General features: G+C 36.0%; 2 protein-coding genes across 3 annotated transcripts in view; both read right to left on the bottom strand.

Annotated features, from left to right (window-relative positions):
- Window positions 1-16,433, bottom strand: part of LOC306864481 (clathrin heavy chain 1-like) — a 36,832-nt gene extending 20,399 nt beyond the window's left edge. The window contains exons 1-6 of the mRNA XM_079408514.1: window positions 16,157-16,433; window positions 7,456-7,663; window positions 3,768-4,036; window positions 3,316-3,477; window positions 2,880-2,993; window positions 2,249-2,422 (exon numbers count right to left, since the gene is read on the bottom strand). Of these exons, the coding sequence (XP_079264640.1) occupies window positions 2,249-2,422; window positions 2,880-2,993; window positions 3,316-3,477; window positions 3,768-4,036; window positions 7,456-7,663; window positions 16,157-16,198 (969 nt within the window). The 5' untranslated portion in view covers window positions 16,199-16,433. The remainder of the gene's footprint in view (window positions 1-2,248; window positions 2,423-2,879; window positions 2,994-3,315; window positions 3,478-3,767; window positions 4,037-7,455; window positions 7,664-16,156) is intronic.
- Window positions 16,434-17,948: 1,515 nt separating this feature from the next.
- LOC306863912 (protein BTG3-like) lies at window positions 17,949-22,456 on the bottom strand. Of its 2 annotated transcripts, none has more exons than XM_079407506.1 (5): window positions 22,373-22,456; window positions 20,804-21,010; window positions 20,538-20,675; window positions 20,232-20,433; window positions 17,949-18,606 (listed from the first exon to the last, which is right to left on the bottom strand). In XM_079407506.1, the coding sequence occupies exons 2-5, from the start codon at window positions 20,974-20,976 to the stop codon at window positions 18,418-18,420; spliced, it is 702 nt and encodes a 233-aa protein (XP_079263632.1). In that variant the 5' UTR covers window positions 20,977-21,010; window positions 22,373-22,456; the 3' UTR covers window positions 17,949-18,417. The 2 variants fall into 2 exon arrangements, with proteins under 2 accessions (XP_079263632.1, XP_079263633.1); XM_079407507.1 differs by having other exon boundaries at window positions 21,713-22,437.
- Window positions 22,457-23,615: the final 1,159 nt, after the last annotated feature.

Here is a 23,615-nt window from a genome sequence, read left to right as displayed (position 1 = left end):
AGGAGATGATGATAGTAATAATGAGTCACTCCTGATGAGGACCCCAAACACAAACATCTGCACAGAGCACATCCCAGTCTCTGTGCTATCAGTCTTACAAGATAATACCCATCCTAAATAAAAATAATAAATAATGCTATATAATATTTCATATAAGTTTGCAATATATCATTTTCATTCTCAAATGAAAAATGCATTTTTAGGCAGCGTGGCAAAACTCTAAATAATAAAAATAATGCAACAATTTAGATTAAAAAGTGTACAAAAATAATTTCTAAATAATCTGGATATTGCTATTAACCATGACAGCAATAATAACTATAATAATAAATAAAATTATTATTGTTAATAATTTAACTTTTATCCATCCATGATAAATTGCTTATGTTATGTAAATGTATTTATGTTAAAAAGCAGAACCACGTTTTAATTGTATTATTTTTAGTTTATAACAATAAACAGATTAACTATTAACAAATAGATACATTATTAAAACTCATAATTTAATAAATTATTACTACTAAATTAATAGTATTACTATTATTAGTGCATAACTAATTATAATAATTTATTATTATTATTATTAATGTGCAACAATGATATGCATCTGCTTTTTTTTTTTTTTTTTTATCTATTTGTTTATTATGCCAAAATGTTTTTGCCATAAAACAAGAACAAAACTTGTGTGCAATTTATATATGTTAACATAATATACTGTGTAGTGGTTCTGTTACATAAAAACAGATTTTTTAAAAGTCTATATGAGCTGTCTACTACTAATACACCAGACATTTAACTTATTGAGAGTCATGTTACAGCAGTATAGTAGGCCCGATCAAAGAAAAAAGGGAGGGCAAAGTGTGATGTCACAGAAGCTGATGATGCACTCTGCCTACGCGCACTGTGATTGGCAGTCAGGTTCTGCCTCTGCTAACGTGAAAGGATTTAGGACACCAGTCAATGCCTCCCACGGGCAAGATCACATGATAACTGACACTTTTTTTCTCTCTCAGTCCGTCTCCCTCGTGCATTCTCCGCAGCTATTTTCAGTGAAGGCTCTCTCTCAAGGTCACTACGCTCACGAGTGCAGACGCAGCTGGTTAGAACCTGACTTTTCATCACCCACCAGTGCTGACTGGTGCAGAGGACAGGAAGATGGAGAATGCCAGTACGAGCAGGGGAAACGGAAACAGGAAGAGAGATCTGCATTCCTTTTCCTTTATCTAAACTTAAATCATATTCAGACATGAAATTTATTCTAACACCAGTCCATCCATAATATACTAAATCTTACTACCAACATGTTAAATAACAGACATGCTTATTGCAACCCAATTACGTAATGCTCAAACTAAAACACAAATAACCCTACAGACAATCAATGCATTAACGCTATGCCTTTCACCTTTGTGATGTTGTGCATGGCATTGTTGGTTGACTGACTTGGAGGTTCTGTATTATTGACAAAGGAAACAGTGCTCTTCAGGTTCAGCATGACACAGTTTGGATTGGCTTTCTGTCACACACTAAATAATTCAAGACTTTCTCCGGCATGAATGGAAAATAATTTACACGCTCACGGGATCCATTAACGAGCTCATAATGGAGCATTGTGAACAGAGAGAGCCAGCAGACAGGAGCGTCGACTCACCTGAGATACTGAACCCCTGTTTATTTATAACGTTCTGAGATCCAGCAGCAATGTATCCCACTTTGACATTATCTATGCATCATGATGCTTATATTGACTATGGTAGTCTTGATCTCTAAGTTCAAGAGGAAATTTCAGGATGAGAGATGCTTTAAGCTATGCTGAGAGGAATTTAAAAAAGATGAACTCTGCAGAGGGAGGATGGGTGGTTTCCATGTCTCAGTAAGACGAGGGTATTAAATGTTCTGCCTCTGGGGTAATCAGCTGAGTTCTGTTGTGTCCTCCTTAAGATTCCCTGTGACAGAACGTAGATCCGACCAACACACACACATAGAGCTCTGCGGTGCAGGATCAAAGTGACACAGCTGCTAAAAATGTGAAAAACTGACACTCATTACAGATGGATGTAATTTTTTTTCAGAGTTAATATACTTCCTCCTAACCCAGCTTAATATGCAGAGACAATTAAAAGTAAGCCATTTGAAGGTTGATTTCCCAGGAAATTGTAAACATTGTGGCACTTTTATCATTGCTCACTTTAATTCACATGTCATTTATACCACTTGGGTTCATTTTAAATTAATGTTCAGCATGTACCTGCCCTTTCCTGTTTACGCCGATGATTCCAGATGTGGCTTCGTGGGGTGCTGTCACAAAAATGGTCTCTCCGCTGATTCTGTTCATGTAGATGCAGGTACCCGTCTCCAGGTCATACAGATGAATGTAACCGTATTTAGTGATGAGAAATACGACGTCCTGTTTGGAGCTAATCTGTGTGATGAGAAATATGTTCCAAGATGGTCAGTTCAAATCTGGATGAATTTATATTAGTGTTGAAAAGTTGGTAATATTTTTGTGTTTTTTTTCTGCATTTATTTAATAAAAAATACAGTAAACAGTAATATTATGAAATATCAGTATGATTAAAAAAATTATATTTGAATATTTTATATAATGTAATTTATGGCTCAGAAGCCATTATTCCTGACACATGATCCTTCAAAAATCATTATAATATGCTGATTTGGTGCTCAAAAAACATTTCTTGTTTTTATCTATGTTGAAAACAGTTGTGCTGCTTAATATGATTTTTTTCAGGATTCTTTGAGGAATATTAAAGTTCAGAAGAGCAGCATTTATTTGAAAAAGAATGGACATCCAGTAAAGGAGGAAGGAAGAAACAAAGTAATGCCTATTTCACTGGAAAACGTTCCAAGAAACCACATACCTGCATGGCAACGGGGAAGTCATTCTGTGCTTCTGGAGGGAAGAACACGTCCACAGCTTTCTTTGGGAATGGCTGGTTGCCTGTTGGTGGCGTCCCCACTTCAATAATGTGAAGCTGCATAATAAATTCTTTAGTTAATTTTATGTTTTGTAGTAATACACACAAAATAATGCTAGTATAAGTGACAAATTAAGTGATCATCAATAATTAGCGCTGGAGAATATTAAAAAAAGAAAAAAACATCTGAAACTAAAACTAGCAAGCTAAATGACCTCTTCCTCAAAAACTGTAGTTTACACCCAAAAAAATCAGCCCAGACCACTTCCTCTCTTTCTTAGACAACGGTGTTAGGGATACTTAAAGTTTATATCTCTTTGCTGAAGAAAATATTTCTAGTTAATGCAATTAAAAGTGATAAATACATCTGGAAACACACCTTTCCTCCTGCCTGACCTCGCACAGCAAAACAGAAGAGAGTGGATTCTTCTGCATTTCCCTCCATTTTGAACTGTCCAAAGCCAGCGGCATGACCCTCGATAGGCTGTGACACCTTCCTTTCAACTGAGTATAGCTGCATGGCACCAACAACTCGGTTTTGCTGTAACAAGAAACAAAATACTTTAGATATTTGAAAAACACCCTTGATTCAGTATTCAACATTTGACTGAAAGGAAGAGAGAAAAAATAAGGAAATAAAATACTACAACTACTACTAATAGATATAGAATCAATAATAAAGGAAATAAGGTACAGGAAAAAATGTAAATGAAGAAGAAATGATAAAAGCAAGAAATAACAAAAATGACTTGATCATGTGCAGAACAAGAGCAAAATGTGTGTAATTGTAGACCAAAAATTCAGAATGATTATTTAAAGTGATTATGACACCTGAGCAGAAATGCCAATTAGCAGCAGCCACTTCTGCTTGGCATCGGTGCGGTAGTTGATGATTTGACAGCCTGCCAGGCTGGAATGTCTGTCGAACACTTTGACCGGCTGAGAGTCTCCCTCCATGCTCCAATGATAGACAGCGTTATCAGTCACCAGGGCAATGGTGTTAAGAGAGATCCACTTCCAGAAAGTGACATCATCAGTCATGGTGTGCGCTTTCATCTTACTTTTCATCTCGATGTTAAAGATCTGAAGGGTTTTGGCAGCTGGGAGAAATAAAGAGGAGAAACACCACGAAAAAAAAAAAAAAAACATTTTATATTTTCACACTAAACAATTGAATTAGATTACAAAGATATCAGGGCAGAAATATTGTCAATCATGGCTGGAAATGCATCAGGCAAGCCCACCATGATAGCTCATTCAGCAGTTAAGACAAATGAAGCAAAGCAATCAAAGCGAGTGTAGAGAGAATTTGTTAAAGGAACAAAATTAAGCAACTGAAATTAAACATCAGAGACTGATTTCATCTTAGCACAAGGCTTGTACAAGACTGTACACCGTGACTTGCGAATAATGTGTGTTATGGGAAAAGAAAACTTGGCGGCAACTCACCTGATTAACTTCCAACCGATAATTTATGAAAGCACTAATCTAATTACTTCCTTCAGGCCCCAGTTAATCTGAATTTGGCTTATCACTACAATCAGGACAAGGATTGCACAATAACACAAGTTTCTAAAGTCAACATGAAATGCACCCGTTTTTACTTTTCCAACATGATTTTTGTACCAGCTTTCGAGGAGGCCATTTTACCAGGATGTGGAGGCTGATAGTCAAGTTCACCCAAACGTTATAGATTCCTCCACTCCAAATTGATCACTATTTGCTATTATTTTAGTAACCTTCACATTAACACATTAAATTATTGCATAAACTATTAGCATGCTTTTATGTACAAAAGCAGCCCAAAATAATGCCTAAATATCGGGATTGGTTAATGTTTCCCCAGCCTCTGCGACTTAGACATCAGCAGAAAATGAAAAATGTTTCACAGAAAAAGCAAGCTATAATATTTTATTCAGAAACTTAAGACACGTTTTTTTTTGTTTTTTAATAAAACGTACACAAATGAAATCACACACACACAAAAATGTGTATTAAGGAATTAAATGCCAATGTCTTGACTTCAAACAGCTTTCTGGTCAAACTTATTTTCTCTGTGCTGGCATTATTTAAGTCGCAATGAAACAGAAGTGGTGACAGATTGTTTCTTCCATATTATGATATACATCTGAGAGACGAGGATTATCGAAAAAAGTGAGAGAAAAAAAAAAGTAGGGCAGGGACAGGTTCTACCTGTCGGTTGTTAATTGGATTTTGAGATGTGGCTGTTACACTTAAAAATGGAGGAAGATCTGAATGCCAGCTTGAAAAGACGGGTTAAGTGGCCTATGATTGGAAAAGTGCTGCATTTGTCAGAGGTAAGCCTGTAGTTTTCACAGAAAGATTGAGTTTGGTCAAGGTTACAAAAATAAGAAGAAACATATACATGCATTAATCATTCACACTAAGATCAATAACATGCATTTGGAAAATAGACTGGGTGAATTTTCATGTCGACTTTAAATTCTAAGTAGAACTAGTCTAAGATTGCAGGATGCTGTGAAGCTGATTACTGGAGAGGTCATAATTTAGTCTAGTGCATTGACAGAAGCATAAATGACTATTTATAATGATTATGAAACCTGACGACACCACGTTTCAGGCCTGTGTGGATAGATTCCCATAATACAACCTAACACCCAAAACACATGACAAATGTGGGAGCCAGAGCACTGGAAAATGAAAAAGGGATAGAAGGGATTTGAATCCACATTCAAGATTGTCTCAACATAACAAGAGTGCAAGAAACAGCACTATAGTCCTAAATATACTTAACAGAAAACAACAACAATATCTTAACATAACAATAAATACGTCAAGGAGTTAAAATCCTGCTTTCATAAATATAACTTAATACAGAGTGCCATTCCAACTAAGCTCAACTTAAGACCTTAATTAATTGGTTCATATCTGTTTATATGCAGTGTGAACAAAGGCCAGAAGCAGGACCAAGCAAGTCAAGATTACTTGGTTAAAATATTTCTCAGGAAATTTGATTCATACAGGATATATTGTGAACCCAAAATAAGCTAATAAAATGGTCTGTAGCCACAAACAAGCAATCGATTAAAAGCTAATCTAATTTTAAACTGCGACAGTGACTGTTCTGGCTCATTCACTGCTCTTTTGTCCTCTATTGAAAAGGCAAAGCAAACTGGTTTGATGCTTCAAATAAACTTTGTTCAAACAGAATATTTGATTTATTATTCCATCTCACCCATTAACGTTGTCGTAGCAATTACAATTAATAACATAAGAATTGGATATATGACTATAAAATAGCCAGTTGTACAGCATGACAAATCTTTCAACTCTACACAGGCACTGAGCTTAGAGTAAAAAGCTACAGATATTTTTTCAAACATCAGCTAAGAAACTGATACCGTGTTAGTCACAGAGTTGCTACCTAAACACAAGCTGCATAGTGTTTAAAACCTAATGGACTATGAACTACCACAAGCACCATAAATCTATGAGGCTACCTTTACCCAGGTTCATTTAGATGGAGTTGAAATTTATATGGAGATGCTTGGTGTTAAGATTACATAGTGAGGGTGGAGAAAAAGACTTAATATGGCAAGCACTTACATTATAATCATTAAAATTAAACAAAGAGAAAAGCAAATGTAAGCCCAACAATATTTCAAACCCCAGAAAGAGAAACTTATGTCTATAGAAATCAACATAATGTGAACATTCAAGCTATGAATGTTGTGAAAGTTAAATCCTGTTTAGCCAAAGTGGGTTAATTATGGTACATTGTTGGCTAAACAGTCTTTATCTATGTAAACAATATCAGAGAGATGCCAGGACATGTTTGCTTTACATTGCTTTATCATGGCTTGAATTTGCATGGGGCCTAAGTCCGAACCTTGAGGCACGCCGCTCCTGTATTTACAACAGCAATATTGTTGAATTTGAAACTGCCGTTGTTCTCAACACATTCACTACAATTCAGTTTAGAAAATATTAAGATTTTTTTTTGTTTTATGTTCATTTCATAAAAATATAAATACTTTTTCCCCAAATAGTCAGATAAAATTGTCTGGTTTGAAGTGGAGGCTCTAGAAACACCTACACAAGGTTAAGCAATGAGGCCAAACAACTTTACATAATGTTCATTTTAGAAACAGGATTATAACTTTCACAAATCATTGTACCAAAATGTTAACTCACCGTCTGCATACACATGAGAAAGCAGCAACAAAAAAGGAAACAAAACAAAAAGACAAAGCAATTATGGCTGCATGACAGAAAATACACAACATATGTTACTGTATGCTAAGATGTAGCCTATAATGAGGAAAATACAAAAAACACTTGCTACAGAAATTGGTCTAGCTTAATTTAAACTAAAAAGGAACTCTGGGTGAATGAATGAAGCTAACAACACAACACACTTATTTTTTAGTTTAAACAACAATGGATTGGATCAGTACGATTCAGTTGGGCTAAAAATGCAGTCATTACAATTAGGTTCACATGAGTATCCCTGGAACTAATAATTTGTATCTCCTACCTTTAAGTGCAATGACTTTGCTCGCAGGGTTCATGATGGCGCTATCTGCAGAGATGGGCCTGCGGATGGGGGTGTTTGGGTCCGCCATGTCGATGATCACCACCTGTGCCTGTTCTCCGACCTTCTCCCGGATACAGATGAATTTATCAGACTCCATCGTCAGGGTGCTGAAACCGATGTTGGCTGGGTTGATCCCCAAATTTTGGAGCTAGAAAAAATAGGCACATTTTATTTGCTTTAATTTGAATTAATGTATTATATACACTAATGGAAATTAAATATTCAAAAATCTTAAAACTTCACAAAGGGGGAATGCTTCCTGAATGATATCAGGTTTCTCTTTGACCATGTGAACCTTCCTAAGAATTGATCTTTTAAGAAAAATCAATGACTACGTGTCCCACACTACAAATTAAAATGGATCTGAGGCATAATTTATAAGGGACACAACCAGACCAAACAGTAATAGCAAAGACTTTAGTTCCAATGTAAAGGTGCTTATTCATCGCAGAATTTAAGCAGTAGCAGTGTCTCCTATTATGAGATTAGCATTTCAACACGATATATTTTTCCTAAAAAAAATGAAGGCACAGTACAAGCAAAACCTCTCTTTCCCCAACCCACTGAGCTAAACACATGGCTTTGCTGTCTGAAAAGGCCTTGAGGAATTTATCTCCGGGACACACAAAGAACAGATACAAGAAAAACACACTCATTTTGAACAAGACTCTTTACTGATTACTTTGTTCTAGAATCACATACAATTAGCAGTTTTGAATATGTAACTATTCAGAAATGTTTTTTTTAATCATGTAACATTCTGGCATTCCACAATTCAATTCAAATGGTAAAAGTGCCAGGGTTTTTTTATTTTTTCGTATTTTCCACTAAATATTGATGAACTGGCTCAACAGGGCTAAATTACAACATATGCACAAAAAAGACAAATACTGTACAAATGCCACAGTAACACTTGTTAATTGGTTAACTCTAAATTGCCAAAGTTGCCATACATGTTGAAAATTTGTTAATTGTTTAACATCACATAAAATTTTACTTCAAAATTCTGCCAAATGGATGTATGTTTTTGCCTGTGAAAACTAGAAAGTACTATGTAATCTACTTAGAAAAAGTAAAACGTAAATGAACATTCCCAGAAGCCCCTTTAGTTATTAGAAGTACAAATTGCAACCGTCACTAACAGGCTAACCTTTTTTTTTTTTTTTTTTTACAAGCACACAAAAGCTCTGCTTCCGGAAAGATCAAAGGAGCGACAAAAACACTTCCATCATTTAACAGAGCACTTGAACATCCTCCGTTTCCCTCAATTATCTCAGATACAAACACAGCAGGTCAGATTTTCCTGGCACAAGATGCTCAAAAAATTCTGGAAGACAACAGCCAATAACAACTAATAGCTAATTATAGGCCCTTCACAATAATAATAATACACAGTTAATTATTAAGCAGTCAATCTTTAATAGTTGCCTTTGCTTATGCTGATGGTTTTAATTTGATCAATAGTCAAATGCTAAATATCAGTCTCATTTCTACCCACTAATTTTTCCTCATCAGGAGGTTATGCCAGTTAACACTCAAGAACATCGACACCGAACTCAAATCCGCTAATGGAGTGCGTTTCAAAGCTGGTTTCAGTCTATTAAAGAGACACTTCTCAGTTCTTCTTAACTATTAGAATTAAACTAACCATGACGAAACTCAGGTATCAGTCAATTACAGACAAAAATAAAAGTCAGTGGGAAACCAAGTCAGCAGCACCACACCAGCTGCCTGAAGTCTGAGTCACCGACGGCTCGGTCAGAAAGACTGATCCTGAGACTGCACTTCCACACAGGAAAACAGTGTGATCTGCATGCTAATAAATGCTGATCTTTTCTTGTACAGTAAATTAGTCTAATTCTATGACTCACACCATATGACTAAGCACCACATGTAGACGAGAAAATGCAGCGACATCAAATCTGATAAGAGACTTACATTTGAAATGGGTTCAGAGAGGAGCAGAGGAGGAGGATTTAGTGTAGGCGACATCTTGACTTCAGGCATTTTCAACTAAACTGACAGCTGCTTCTGTATCGACTCTTCTAAGACCAAGTCAGATGGCTAAAAGGCTGAAGATGTCGCTTGTAGCCAAAACCTAGCCTTGGTTTTTATCAGCCGCCAGACAGATCTTGAATACCAGTACGCTCGAACAGGGGCGGCAGTCGAGTTCGTAACACTAACATATCACAATTCTAATGCACCGTGCACCAGCTGCCAAACATGCTGAATTACAGAGATCAGAGCTGACAGCTGGACACACAGGGATGAGAAGTCTTGGTCTTATGTAACATCACTTACAGCACTGAATGATGCTGGATGGGAGGAAAGTCCTCTGTGACATTACTTTACTTACTTTTGTCATTTAGCAGACGCTTTTGTCCAAAGCGACTTACAAATAAGAAAAAGTAACTAAAACTAAAAGTTACAACTCTATAAATACTATATACCCACATATTTAAGAAAATAAAGAAATTAAATAAAATTGACTTGCATATAACAACATTTCAATAATAAATATAAATGAACAAACTAAAATAAAAAGCGATAATTCTATCCCTTGCCGGTGTCCCTGCCCGGTGGAGTCGCACGGTAGAGTTGATGGTCTTTACACTCTTCGGTCTTCACACGACGACTGCCGCGGTATAATAACCTTTTTTATACCAATCCAACAAATCACCATTTCAACTCAGCTGGACCCACTTTCCTGTTTATCAACTAAAAATGGCCAAGCAAGTGCACACACTGACAAGCTACACGATACAGAGTAAGTTTGGTACGAGACCAAACGCGATTTCAGCACCTCTCAACACAGTAAAACCATTTAACATTAAACATTAACAAAGCTTTCAACGGTCAGTGTTTAGCAGTTGGTTGCCAAGGTGCTCCAAGCTATTCAACCAAGTCCATTTGTTTTGTCTAAAATCCACATTGCATTTTTGGCTGATAAATGTCTCAAAGAGCAAAACTGACTTAAACCTGACTTGAAAGTACAAAGAAGAATTTAAGAGATAAAGTAGTCAGATGTCATTATTATTGTGATAATATTCTGCTTAATACAACTACAAAAATATGTCTTCCAAAACTTGGAATATAGTGCATGAATTATTTGGACTACATGTTTGATGGTTTTATTATTATTATTATTTTTTTTAGAGCTTTGACAGTCAAATCCCCATCTGCTTTTATTGTATGGAAGAAAACAGAACCCACGTCAGAACTTCTGCTTTTGTATCCTACAGAAGAAAGAATGTCACAAGTTTGATATGACATGAAGGTGAATGATGATCATTTTTCATTTTTGGGTAAACTAACCCAAATTACAATTGGTTGTGAATGTTATATATCTAATACAGAGGTTGTAGGTTAAATGATAAACATCACTGACTAATTATTGAGAAGGGTGTCAAGGACTTTTGTACTTTAATTTGCTAAATACTAAATGACTAAACTAAGAGACTAAATATTAACGGTGAACACTCAGATAAAGCATTTAATTCCTGGCTAAAGGTATCTGGCTCATGCTGCAGCTCTCAGTCCTAATCAAAGAACAGGAAGGAACAGGAAGCACATTTTCTAGGAAGAGCTCAACGGAATCAGCAGCACCTTTTATCAATTGAGAGCGGACGCTGGCACACCCGAAGCCACACCCACATTCCTTTGTCATGCGGCACAGAAAGCCACATCATCACTACTAACCAAGAATTGTGAAATAATAATAATGATAAAAAAAATACAAATTGAAAAAGGGCTAATTCTGCATCTCCCTTGAAACAGAGTAACAAATGATTAAATTAAGCCATTTTCATGGCAGGAACCCAGTAAAATGAGTTAAAACTAGGTATATAAACAAATACATATTTTTCAAAAGGAGATAAGAGATAAACAGACAAGATAAATAATTCACAAAAATATAAAATGAAAAATCTGCAAAAAAACTAAACAAACATTGCTACTAAGAGAACAGTAGTCTGCTCACGCACATTTCTGTAACCTTTATTACTGCATCTCATAGATGACATCACACATGATGACATCACTACTGAACAGGCTGTTCCGATTGGCTGAAGGGAAACCCTGCCCTTGTAAACCTCAAAACGTAAGGAGAGACACTGAAGCAAACGCAAGGGAAAGACAGCTCGCTGTAGTAGCATCAGCCTTAGGCCAAGGGTGATTCATCCACAGCATGGAACTGCTGCTTGGTTCAGTGTCATCTCAGACATGCCCAGAAACTAACCCTCTTTCCCAATAGGTAGCTCACTACCCAGCCTACAAGAACATGCTGTGTGGCTCGAGAAACATCTACTCGAAAATAGCCAGTTCCCTTCCTGGATTTTTGTAGACATCTCTGGTCGGTGCAAAGGAGGATGTGATATTGATTTTATCCTGGCAAATAATTTTTTTATTTAATTGCTAGCTGGTACAAGGAAACCGTTCTTTTTGTACCAGAAATAATTCAGTCAACAACAGGAACATACTGACTACAGACTACTTAAAAAAAAAAAAAAAATGTTTTATATATTATTATATAACATGTATGTCATACTTGTGCAAGACCCGATATACACTACAGGTCAATAATTATATTATTCTTTAAAATAGTAATCTTGGAACTTGTCAAATTCATACAAACAGACACAGTTGCAAACAAATTGTACTTATCAAGCAGATCAAGCGTTGACAATCTCTCCCCTGTCTGCTGGTCTACTTGACTTCCCATTTTAGACGGTTTATTTTACAGTGGTTAGTGCCATGAACTTCACCAGTGAGTTAGCAAACTACAAGCCAGATAAAAGAGATGATGGCATACAACAGATGAAGAAAGGAAAGACAGCCGTTAGCTGAATCATGAAACCTCCTAACAGTGCTTTTCAATGTACACATTGAGATTTATTAAAACAAAAGATTCAGATGCAGAGCATAAGAGTCATGTAATTCTTTCATTTATATACTAACTAACTAGAAGTTATTTTAACAATTAATGCCTTGAATTATTACTTTTATTCAGCAAAGATACATTGATCAAAAGTGACAGTACAAAAGTTTTTCAATTCAAATAAATGCTTATCTTTAGAATTATTTATGAAAAGAAATCCTGAAAAAAAGGATCACAGTTTCCACAAAGATATTAGGTAGAACATACGTTTTCAACATTGATAATAAGAAATGCTTCTTGAGAAGCAAATCAGCATATTAAGGATCATGTGACTCTGAAGACATGTGAAAAATTCAGCTCTGCCACCACATTAATAAATTCCATTTTAAAATACATTCAAATAGAAAACCGTTTCAAATTTAAATTGTAATAATGCCAAAATATTACAGTTTTTACTTTTTATAAAAAAAAAAAAAAAAAACCTAACATACGTTTTAGAGGCAGGATCATGTGCATGTAGAAATTTATTGGCAGCATTCTTAGCATTCTGCTTCACAAATACTCACATAACATGCTATCATCAGAGCATATTAAACTTGCCCCCCTGCTGGCACTTTCACTGACCATCACCAGTGTGGCATTCCACATTAACCTTCAAGAACTGCCACAGACACTTGACTTTACCAGGTTAACACGAGTGATTGTTCTGTTATGCTGACCTACACTACTTTTGAAGTGTTCATGCATTTAGCACATTTCTATGGGCAAGCTTTGCTTTCACAAATCTGGAGTGTGAGAAACGTTTAATACTTGAAGCGTCAAGTGCTTTTCTGAGTCTGAGCAGATAAATTCAGCACATCGTTTAAATTCATGACTTTTTAAAGCTGTCAGCGCATTCTTTTCTCCAACCTCCCATGCTCGTTTAACCCTTTTCCTTCTCCGCCAAGGGAAAAATGGCACCTTGCTCAGCAAAAATCCCTGATAGCAGAAGGCTCGGGGAAGGATACACAATATGCTGAGGCTTGCACCACACTGCCACTGTCCTCCATAACAGGAAGCCGGGACCCATTGTGTAGAAAGCTAAATCAACATGTTAAAAGCTGTGACCATATGACCATATAGGTGACATGTGACCAGCCTAGCAGGTTCAGTATGGACAGCAGAGCGGGAAAGGGAAAAGAAGGAATGAACACACACAGATTCCTCTCTGCAATGAAATCCAAGTTCATTCAGTGCTGAGCAGTTCAAAATGGATAATGGATCTTCATCCACACGAGGTAGTCATGTGTGATCAGCAGGGTAGAGTTCAAAGATCAAATGCATTCGCAGGGCTTCAAGGTAACGTATTAAACAGCATCACATTAAACACATGAAACCCATCTGCAGATCATCTGACTTGCCCCTGTATCATGCATGTGTTACTCTTAAAACCAAACAGTAATTTACTTAAGTGATTTGCATAGAAATCAATACACTACAGGTTATTAGAAACAACTAACTTGCTGCACTTGTGTGGATAAATTATGTGCAGCCAGCATCCAAACATGAATCTCTCACATTGCCTGGTTATTACAGCTTGCATTGTTTAGGTAAGGCAATTGCAAACTGATAACTCTGGGAACATCTTACATATAGGCCTGCTGCACCTACATAAAATCATCTAGTAAGGTTAAGGTATAACAATAAACTATAAGTGATGTAAATGGAAACAGGGGGCAGTTATGGTGGTTAGACACCAGTTTTATAAACACACCTATCGTTATACTATTCATTATGCCATAGAGGTTTTAGCAAACCAAAATAAAGCAGCACTACAATGTGAATCAGACAACATGAGCAAGTTTTGTCTTAATGATACTGTCTTCCTTGTGCCATTTACAGCATTATGTCACTGACTCCTATTGTACCCTGACCATTAGCTGGCACTTCACTGGAAAAGTGCTGCTACATTTGCATTTCATTAAGTTAAAATACCACCAGAGGGCTTCAGGCTCTTTTTGGTCCATTATGTTCTTTACTTTTGCACTATTCTAGGATCAGTATCCCAAAATCTGACAAACTTGGACAAGATATACAAGTGCGTCTGACGTGCTCAAACTAAAAACACATAACACTCATTTGCACACACACAATAATATGGTAACTCTGAATGTTTAGTACAAAAAGATATACACCATAATGTACATCCACAGAAAGTCTGCACGCTTTCTCAATCTAGAAAGCTCTAATTGGCTGCAATGGTATTTTAGAATTATTTATAACCTTTTATAGTATTTATTAATATATTGAATTAGCTTTTTTTAGTTTTCATGTGCTGTTGTTTTTAATATTTCTATTTGGTTATATATTTAAGTCACAGTCTCAGTAATTTTAGTACTTGGGCAGTATTTCTAATTTTCATTTTAAGATATTAAGTTCTAGGTTGATTTAAAAACAAATCTGATTTACATCAATCAACAGAAACTATTTTAATAGTTTTAGTTTTATGTAAAAATAATATCACCAACAACACCGATTGGCTTACTTAATAAAACTTATGAGAAAACGTTCAATCAAACAGCCTGAAAACAAAGTCCTATTTGGTACCAGTTTGATAAATACCACTGTATTGAAATAATGAGTGAATAATATCAAAAAAGTTGCAAACTTTGCTGTATCTAATCATGTCTAAATGAGTGGTTTTTGTACAAAAAAAAAGCTCTGATGTGGACAAATGGTCACTTATGACGCAAAACTATGACAAATGACAAACACAGACCATTGCAGGCCTGACACTGTGTAAATATGATGTTCAACAATAGCTAATTGATACAGCACTAGGCCTGTTTGTCATAATATGACTTGTGTCAAGGACAAAGAAGCAACAATACACTAAAAAAATACAAAAATGCACTCAAAATGTCCATGATTACATTAGACAAAATGCATTACATGTATAACTGGTGATTAAAATGAATTACACCAAGTCCAACAGGCCTTTAAGCTGAATGAGAGCCTAAATTGATATAGACAAAGAAGAAGTGACAGCAAGCAACATATGAGTTCAGTGCAAATAAAAAAATAAAAAATAATAAAAAACTGCAGAGGCATCATGGGACCATACACATGTCTATAGGTGGGGCATTTTACACCTGCTACCTGAAGCAGGTAATCTCGACACCTCAATCACAAATCTGTCTTATATTATAATAGGACAGGGAATAGGGAATAAAACAAGACTGAATCCCTTCAGTCCAAAACAGTGATTAATTTCAAGCAATAAAGAGTCTATTTATTTAAGTTTTCCTCTGCAAGTGATTTTATACACAAGGACACAACCAGAGGCAAAGACAGTTGACTAGTTTTAATAAGCCCGGTGACAGCAAATCTCAATATATTCAAGAAACAATCAATTTAATTTTTCAGCCATAAATCTTTTTCAAGCTACATTATAGTTTAAATACACTGCATTTACATCCATAACTTAAGCAACCAATCTCTAAAAGATTGAACAATTATGCTCAAAAATGCTGTCTGGAAAGGCAACTGACTGTGTTTTATTTGCGACACAAGCAGAATATTTATTATTCAGCTAGTTAACACCGACAGTAACGTTAGCTAAGCTAACTCCCCTGCTACTACTACAGCTGCTGAGCGGAGGTCATATTCACCGGGGAATGGCTTACTACAGTTGCTTATTTCAAAACACACTGACGTTTTCATTATAAACTCATAATAAAATAAATAAGACCCTCATTTGAAGATGTTTTAAAGTCCTTAAATTACCTGCAGGTGCTCCTGGAATCTGATGGGCAGGATTTGAGCCATGATGATGGTGGTTCCTCTTTGCTTTCCCCTCTAATTCCTGCCTAAACTAAACTACTCCAGAGCCGGGAATGAATGGAGGTGGTCTTGTGTTTTTTGGGGGGGCAGATGAGCCGGGAATGTGTTAGGTTACTCTAACCGCCCGCTGAATGTAAATGAGGCGCTTCAACTCCAGAATGTCAACCGCCGCTGAGAGGAACTCGCGAAAGCTGCAATGGCGGCGGAATCCGTCCCCGGTGGAGAAACGCACCGGAAAGAGACGTAGACCTCAATGGAGGCGGAGGGATACGTGTTCTGTGTGGAAGAGGGGTTTTAGTTTGTTTGACAACAACATTTTAGTGCAAAATACACAGAAATATATCACGAATTTGTTATGAGTATATTTGGATGTGGGAGAAGTTAATAAGATAGGTTTGAGCGAAAAGGCTGACGGTACTAGTTCTTTACGAATCGCTTTTTGCCACATCATTCGTCCTTGTGAATTGACGTCAGTTCCGATATTATTTCTCATGTTTTATTTGTATATTACAGGCAGGGGCGTTTCTAGGCCTTCGTCAGTACTGGAGAACGGTGCTTTCGGTGGTAATGTTTTGATAGGAAGTGCAGTAAAGCAGCTTAAATCAGATCTTCTTCGTCGTTAGCAAACGATAGGATACATTTGCAGGTTTGGTTTCAATTTAATGTAATTAAATCGCTATTTTTGTTATTTGTATTCAAAGTATCCCATGTTTTTTACTCACACTGAAAAAGCGCTCCGAACGATTCAGTGCCTGAGAGAGCTGTCCGACTCATCCGAATTGATTCGCGATTCATTTCTCACCGATTTGCTGCTTCATTTGACTAGTTCATAGAAAAGAGCCGACTCAAAAGAATGATTCACGTGTGAATCATGCCCGAATTTGGTAGCACTACTTTGGGAAAATTATGTTCGAGTATGTTTTATTTACTTGATTGTATTTATTGTTTGTAATCTGTGCATCTATTTTTGCAAGCTCAATCGATCCATTTAGGTAATAAATCAATTGACATTTGTTTATAATGTATATAAAATTCCGCCTATTACAGGTCACCCATAATTGTCATTAATCTACCATGAATTTACCTTGATTTGATTAGAATTGTGCAACTGTAACCAGCACAAGCACTAATTCATTCATTTTGTGTAATTCCAGAAAGGGGCTTAGTGTATTAGAAAAAAAATTATAATTACTGTAATGAACAGTGCACTAACAGCAACCTGTTTTCCAAGCACATGGCGCATATTGGATGCACACTATAGTAACGGACAAGGGTGTGGAAAAAAAGCGAAGTGAATTTGTTAGGCAATTCCTCTCGAGTCTGTCTGTAATGGTGGGGTTGATAGCCATGAATTGTAGTCATTTCCTCTTAAACTTGGTCAGAGTTTATGAACAGTTTGCTGTGCTCAGAGGAAGGTGTGGCAAGCATAATGAACTTGTTGAACTGACTTGTGAAGAAACACATCTGTACTACTTGAGTGTCCATATAAACCTTCCAAATACCACAAAATAACCGCTTGAGAATGAGCTAAATAAAGCTGTACTATAAAAAGAGCACTGCAGTTCTATACCATTTAGAAAATAAGTTAATAATATTGTACACTAAGACCTTGCTGGCTGTGCCCTAATTTAAAGTGCGCAGTTATAAAGAAAAGGATTGAAATATTATATCATACTGCCACCTAGTGTTGTTCTAACAAAACTACAAACACTGGTAAACTCATAATACAAAATTTCATATTCTTGAAAATGTTTTTTAATGTTATCCATAATTTAAGTGGTCTATCCAATACATAATACTTTAGTGTGAATAAATAATACATTTGGTCACTGAAACTATGAAAAAAACATGTAAAGTGTTATCAAATGATCCCATATAACAAATACAGCACATTTCCATTACCATAAATATTTAAATACTTGAAATATTACTAATCCAATATGTACGAAGTTTACCTTATACATGTTCTATTACAAATACTCTAAAGTGCAAATAGTTACTGTTATCATTCTTTAAAAAAATTGACCAGTCACAAATTCAAAAAACAGTGACAGCAGAACTACAAAAATACATTTTTAAAAAATTTGGTCAGTCATCTTCGTGGTAAATTCAAAAAACACTTTCCAATGGAACACCCCTCACATTGACACCAATGAGCTTTCATGCTGTAGTAACAGTGGTCACTGAAGCTGGTGTACTAGGTTTTAAGTGCTGCCCCAGTAGCCGTGCTTGCTGCGGTACCCCTGCTGGACCCAGCTGTGCGGTTTAAAGGAATGGTTGGGTCTGCAAGGGGGGCGGATCATGTAGTGTGGCCGCTGAGGGTAATGCCCTTTCCCGGGGCTGAACTTCTTCCTTGGTACAGGATGCCATACTGGGGCACTGGCATATACAAGCTGTATTAATAAGAAAAAGATGACAACAGATATAGTAAGAAACAATGCTTAAAAAGACAATATATTTTGCTGATAAAATTAAAACTTAGCTGAACTACCCTTTAAAATTGTCTGCAAATCATAGCTCCACTTTCAATAAAAATGTACATTCAAAATATTTTTCATGCTATATCCATTATACTCATTGCATAAAAACTATTATTCACATGAAAGTTAAAGTGTGCTCAACCAGCTGAAGGAGGTGCAACTAAAAATCAAAGGTCCATCTTGCTTGAAGCAAAGGTGCAACACTCACTTTAACTGGTAACACTTTACAATAAGGTTCATTAGTTAACACAGACGAAGCATGAACAATACTTCCAAAGCATATAAAGCTAATTTCAGCATTTACTAATGCATTATTAAAATCACAAATTGTGTTCGTTAACATTAGTTAATGCACTGTGAACTAACATGAACAAACAATAAACGACTGTAATCATCCCATAATCACCCCTATACCTGTTACTCAGAAGTTTAAAAATTTTTATTAGATTGGACAGATTTGGATAAAGACAGTGCAGCTTTTCAAGGGTTGTTCAACGTCATCACGCTGGATCTGGATCAGATTGAACCCCTGATGTTACATGGATTATTTTACCGATCTCCTTGCTACGTTTCTGGACATGGGAACATTTCAGTTGTGTTGCTGTCTATGGAGGGCCTGAGAGCTCTCAGATTCAAACAAAATGATCTTAATTTGTGTTGAGGTCTTACAGGTTTGGAACGATATCAGGGTGAGTAATTAATGACAATTTTCATTTTTGGGTGAACTAACCCTTTAAAGGTCATTTCCAGTGACTGACATCAGAATGAGTTTGGGTGCTGATGTGTTAATGGTATCTTAGTGGAAAAAAGAAGGAACGTTGTTGCTTGTGTGAACAGCACATTTGTGTATTTGCATGCTGGTGATTTAACGGTACTTTCCCAGAATTACTGTATGAAAGGGGCTACTAATTATACATTTCTTACAACTTTAAAAACAGAGAAGATTTTTCAGTTAAATATTTGATAGAAATAAAATATAAATTTTAAAAACATCTAAATGACGACATTTCTGAATAACACTGTTGCCTAGTAACATTAAAAGGAGAGTCCTTAGAAATATTGTTAATATTGTTTTAGTCAACAGACCTATGCTATTGTTCAAATCATAAGGTCAGAAAGACCTCTTTTAAGAAATTCAAATTTTTAATTTGTTTAAAAGTGACACTAAAAGACATTTATATTGTTATAAAAAAATCAATTTCAAATAAATGCTGTTGCTTTGAACTATTAAAATCATGAAAGAAAACCATATTACGGTTTCCACTAAAATATTAAGCAGCACATCTGTTTTCAACTGGGATAATATATTTTTTCTTTTCCGCTTGAGCACCAGATCAGCATATTAGAATGATTTCTGAAAAATCATGTGACACTGAAGACTGCAGTTTGCCATCACAGGAATAAATTCTGTTACTAAATTGATTAAACAGAAAACTGTTATTTTAAGTTAGAATATTTCACATTATGGTTTTTACTGTATTTTTGATTAAATCAGTGTCACTTGGTAAGCAGAAAAGAGATTTGAGGACATTTTGTACCTGGTATGGAGTGTGGTTGTGGAGAGGTGGGGTGTACTGGACCTCTCTACAGCTGGTGTCCTCATCGGAGGAGGATCCGGAGTGGTAATCTGACGTGACCCTCTCCACAGCACTCGTCACTTTCTTTGTCACATCCTCTTTATCATCATTGTCATCACTTGAGAAGGTGGCTACAGTGAAACCATGATTCCTCTCGCCATACCTGTGGCAAATTCAGATGTAAAGACATGTCAATTAAACAAACCAGCAAAGCACTTCTCAACAAATATCTGCATAAAGCATATCTGCTTTATTTCATGAACTTACCTACAGCACACCTCTCCAGGGTCGACCCACAGTGTGAGCTCCTTAGGCAGACCGATGTCCTTGTACTGCACTCCACTCTCAGCACACGCTCTGAGCAATTCTGCATCCTCTTTATGAAAGCGGTTCACTCTGATGCACCTGCACAGGATACATTTATAGCTCATTTTAACAAGACACATCTGTTCTGACTATCTGTGAACCCAAGGAACATGAAATCTTTGTCATTAGCATGTCAATGAACAGTACTGCCTATCAGAGTGCTGTACCTGAATGCTTGGCCCTTGCTGGGGTTGTCTGGATACCAATGACCCTTGTACTTCTCCTGTAATGCTACCGTTAACCGCTCCACAAACAGGTCCAACTTTTCTGCATCCAACTTCTCAGCCTTCTTTATCAATCGCTTCAGGAAAAATACCACCGCGGCTATTTCTTTCTTCATTGTTAGCTGTTCAGCTGAAATTCAGGTTCAACTTCTGTGAATAGAGACTTTCATGAGTATTGAGTACAAATACCAATGACACCCTGTGATATTAATTATTTCCTATGAATATAAGTTTGTAAACAAAACATGGTTTCCAATTTAAGAAATCTGGTCATAAACAATAAAATTGTGTAATTTAAATAATTATATAAATTATTCATTGCACAAATGTTTTTTTTTTAAATAAAGATAATTGTGTTGCAAAAGATTTCTATTTCAAATAAATGTTGTTCAAAGCATCCTGAATTTTTTTTCACACGTTCCAAAAACATTAAGCTAAAAAACTGTTTTCAACATTAAATCAGTATATTAGAATGATTTGTGAAAAATCATGTGACACTGAAGACTGCTGAAAGCTCAGATTTGCCTTCACAGGAATACAATTTTAAATTGATTAAAATAGAAAGCAGTTATTTTAAATTGTACTATTACTGTTTCTTCTGTATTTTTGGTGAAATAAATGCAACCTTGATGAGCAGAAGACCGAGCCCAAACATTTTAGCATTTTAGTTTCTAATTTCTTAATGCATTAAATAATAAAAACGAATCAACACATTAATTTATTTTATTACTGCTACTACTACTAAAGATAAGAATACATTATTAAATATAGAAGATCCTGCTTCATACTTCTTTTTGAAGTTCAGAACAGGTTTCATTCTAAACAATCAAATTCGAAAACAATGTAACTTACCAGAAACATAAGCTCCTTAGAGCTTCTCTCAATAGATACTTCGTCTAGTGTGCACTACATCAAGTGATCAACACAAAGCTGGGCGCTGGGCGGTCAGAACAGCAGGATGGCGCGCTTAATACAACACGACCGTTTGAAACACAAGACCATAACAGAAACGACCAGAAGTAATCTATGGACTAATCCAGTAACGTAGTTATACGCAATTGCGGATAAAAGACGTCACATAACAAAATTACCATTTTGCGTTCACTCATTTATTAATTAAACGGATTGATGATTATTGCTAAGTATTTGTGCAACAGTTTTGGCCAGTTAACTTAGTCACAGGAAAAAATCAGTTGCCCAACTAAACTTAAGTAACACGAGCTAACGACGGCCTTGTTTAAATGTCGTATATTAAAAATACAGTCAATACTTACATTTCCACGTATTTCGCTTCAAGAAATATTAAAATCTTTCTCACAAACCGAAATTAGCTAACGTCAACTGTAGCCTAGCCGAAGTTAACGTGGCCTCGATTCCATTTTCGGTTGGCTTTTCTGACCGTTTCCTTTACAACCATTAGTTTCAAGTTATACTTAATTTAATATTTGGAGCTTATAAACATATATTAGTTACACACGAGCTCGCTACATCACTACAAACAGATATACTGACCGCGTTTTCCTTTCATCCACATGTGGACAACTCCTGCTGCCTAACGCTCAAGACGCTTCAGATCCGCTCCGCGCGAATACGGGTGACGTGATTTTGTCTTGTGCGCATGCTCAAAGGAAATGATTCAGGAATCGATTCTTTTGACTCGTGAAGCGAAAGATTCATTGTAGTTGGTAGAGGCATACATAGATAAAAACTAAATTGATACAGTAAAATAAAAAGCATTTATTGTGTCTAAGGGTAGAAGAGCACGCATATAAATAAATACAGGACGGAAGTGTTTTACTCCGTAAATTTGACCAAATCAAACAACAATTAATCAAAATAAGCATACCGCTCCGAATTCAGTAAATGTACTTCAGGGCAATGGGCCCGTGTGGTAATTTAGGAACAATTTTTTTTTTCTGGAAAAATAATGATAAAGTAAAGGTTGGGGTGCAATGGACTGTGGCGTTTCTATAAATTGGACAATGGCGCCCTCGAGCTTGAAAAGTGGTGTATTGCAGGTAAAGCTGTTACCCAGAAGCCTGCTTGTTTAATTGTGACCATGGACCACAAAATCAGTCCATTTCCATTGATGTATGGTTTGTTAGGATAGGACAATATTTGGCCGAGATACAACTATTTGAAAATCTGGAATCTGAGGGTGCAAAAAATCTAAATATTGAGAAAATTGCCTTTAAAGTTGTCCAAATGTGGTCCTTAGCAATGCATATTACTAATCAAAAAGTAAGTTTTGATATTTTTACAGTAGGAAATTTACAATATTTTCACGGAACATGATCTTTTCTTAATATCCTAATGATTTTTTGGCATGAAAGAAACATCTTTAATTTTGACCCTTACAATGTATTGTTGGCTATTACTACAAATATACCTGCGCTACTTGTGACTAGTTTTGTGGTCCAGAGTCACAACTGATAAGCTGGTGGACTTATGATGGGTGTCTGTGTTGTGAAAATTTGACCTATCCACTCAGAATGACTAATCCTACCTTTAATTTCATCACGAACAAAACACATCTTGTCAACAGGAAATATTTATTAGTGCATACCCAACAGTCATATTAAATGTGCTGAACTGAGCTGGCACATCTTGTCAACAGGAAATACATATCAGGATGTAGCTACTCACACTCTAAAAATGTGTTAAAAATGTGGTAAGCACTCCATACATTCCATCACAAAGATGAAATAATATCACAACCTGGATTGCACTAAAACTGAAAACACAGAATGTTCTG

This window comes from Barbus barbus (assembly GCF_936440315.1).
Source record: "Barbus barbus genome assembly, chromosome: 45".
NCBI classification, from domain to species: Eukaryota; Metazoa; Chordata; class Actinopteri; order Cypriniformes; family Cyprinidae; genus Barbus; species Barbus barbus.
Note: the sequence above shows the minus strand (reverse complement) of the source record. Positions and strands in the feature narration are given on the sequence as shown.

Excerpts from the sequence above, each read along its gene's own strand:
- LOC306863912 (XM_079407506.1), bottom strand. The coding sequence starts at position 20,976 with ATGAAGAAAGAAATAGCCGCGGTGGTATTTTTCCTGAAGCGATTGATA. Across the intron at positions 20,434-20,537 it reads CCTGGAGAGGTGTGCTGTAG|GTATGGCGAGAGGAATCATG; the intron begins GTAAGTTCATGA and ends AATTTGCCACAG. Across the intron at positions 18,607-20,231 it reads ACAACCACACTCCATACCAG|CTTGTATATGCCAGTGCCCC; the intron begins GTACAAAATGTC and ends TTATTAATACAG.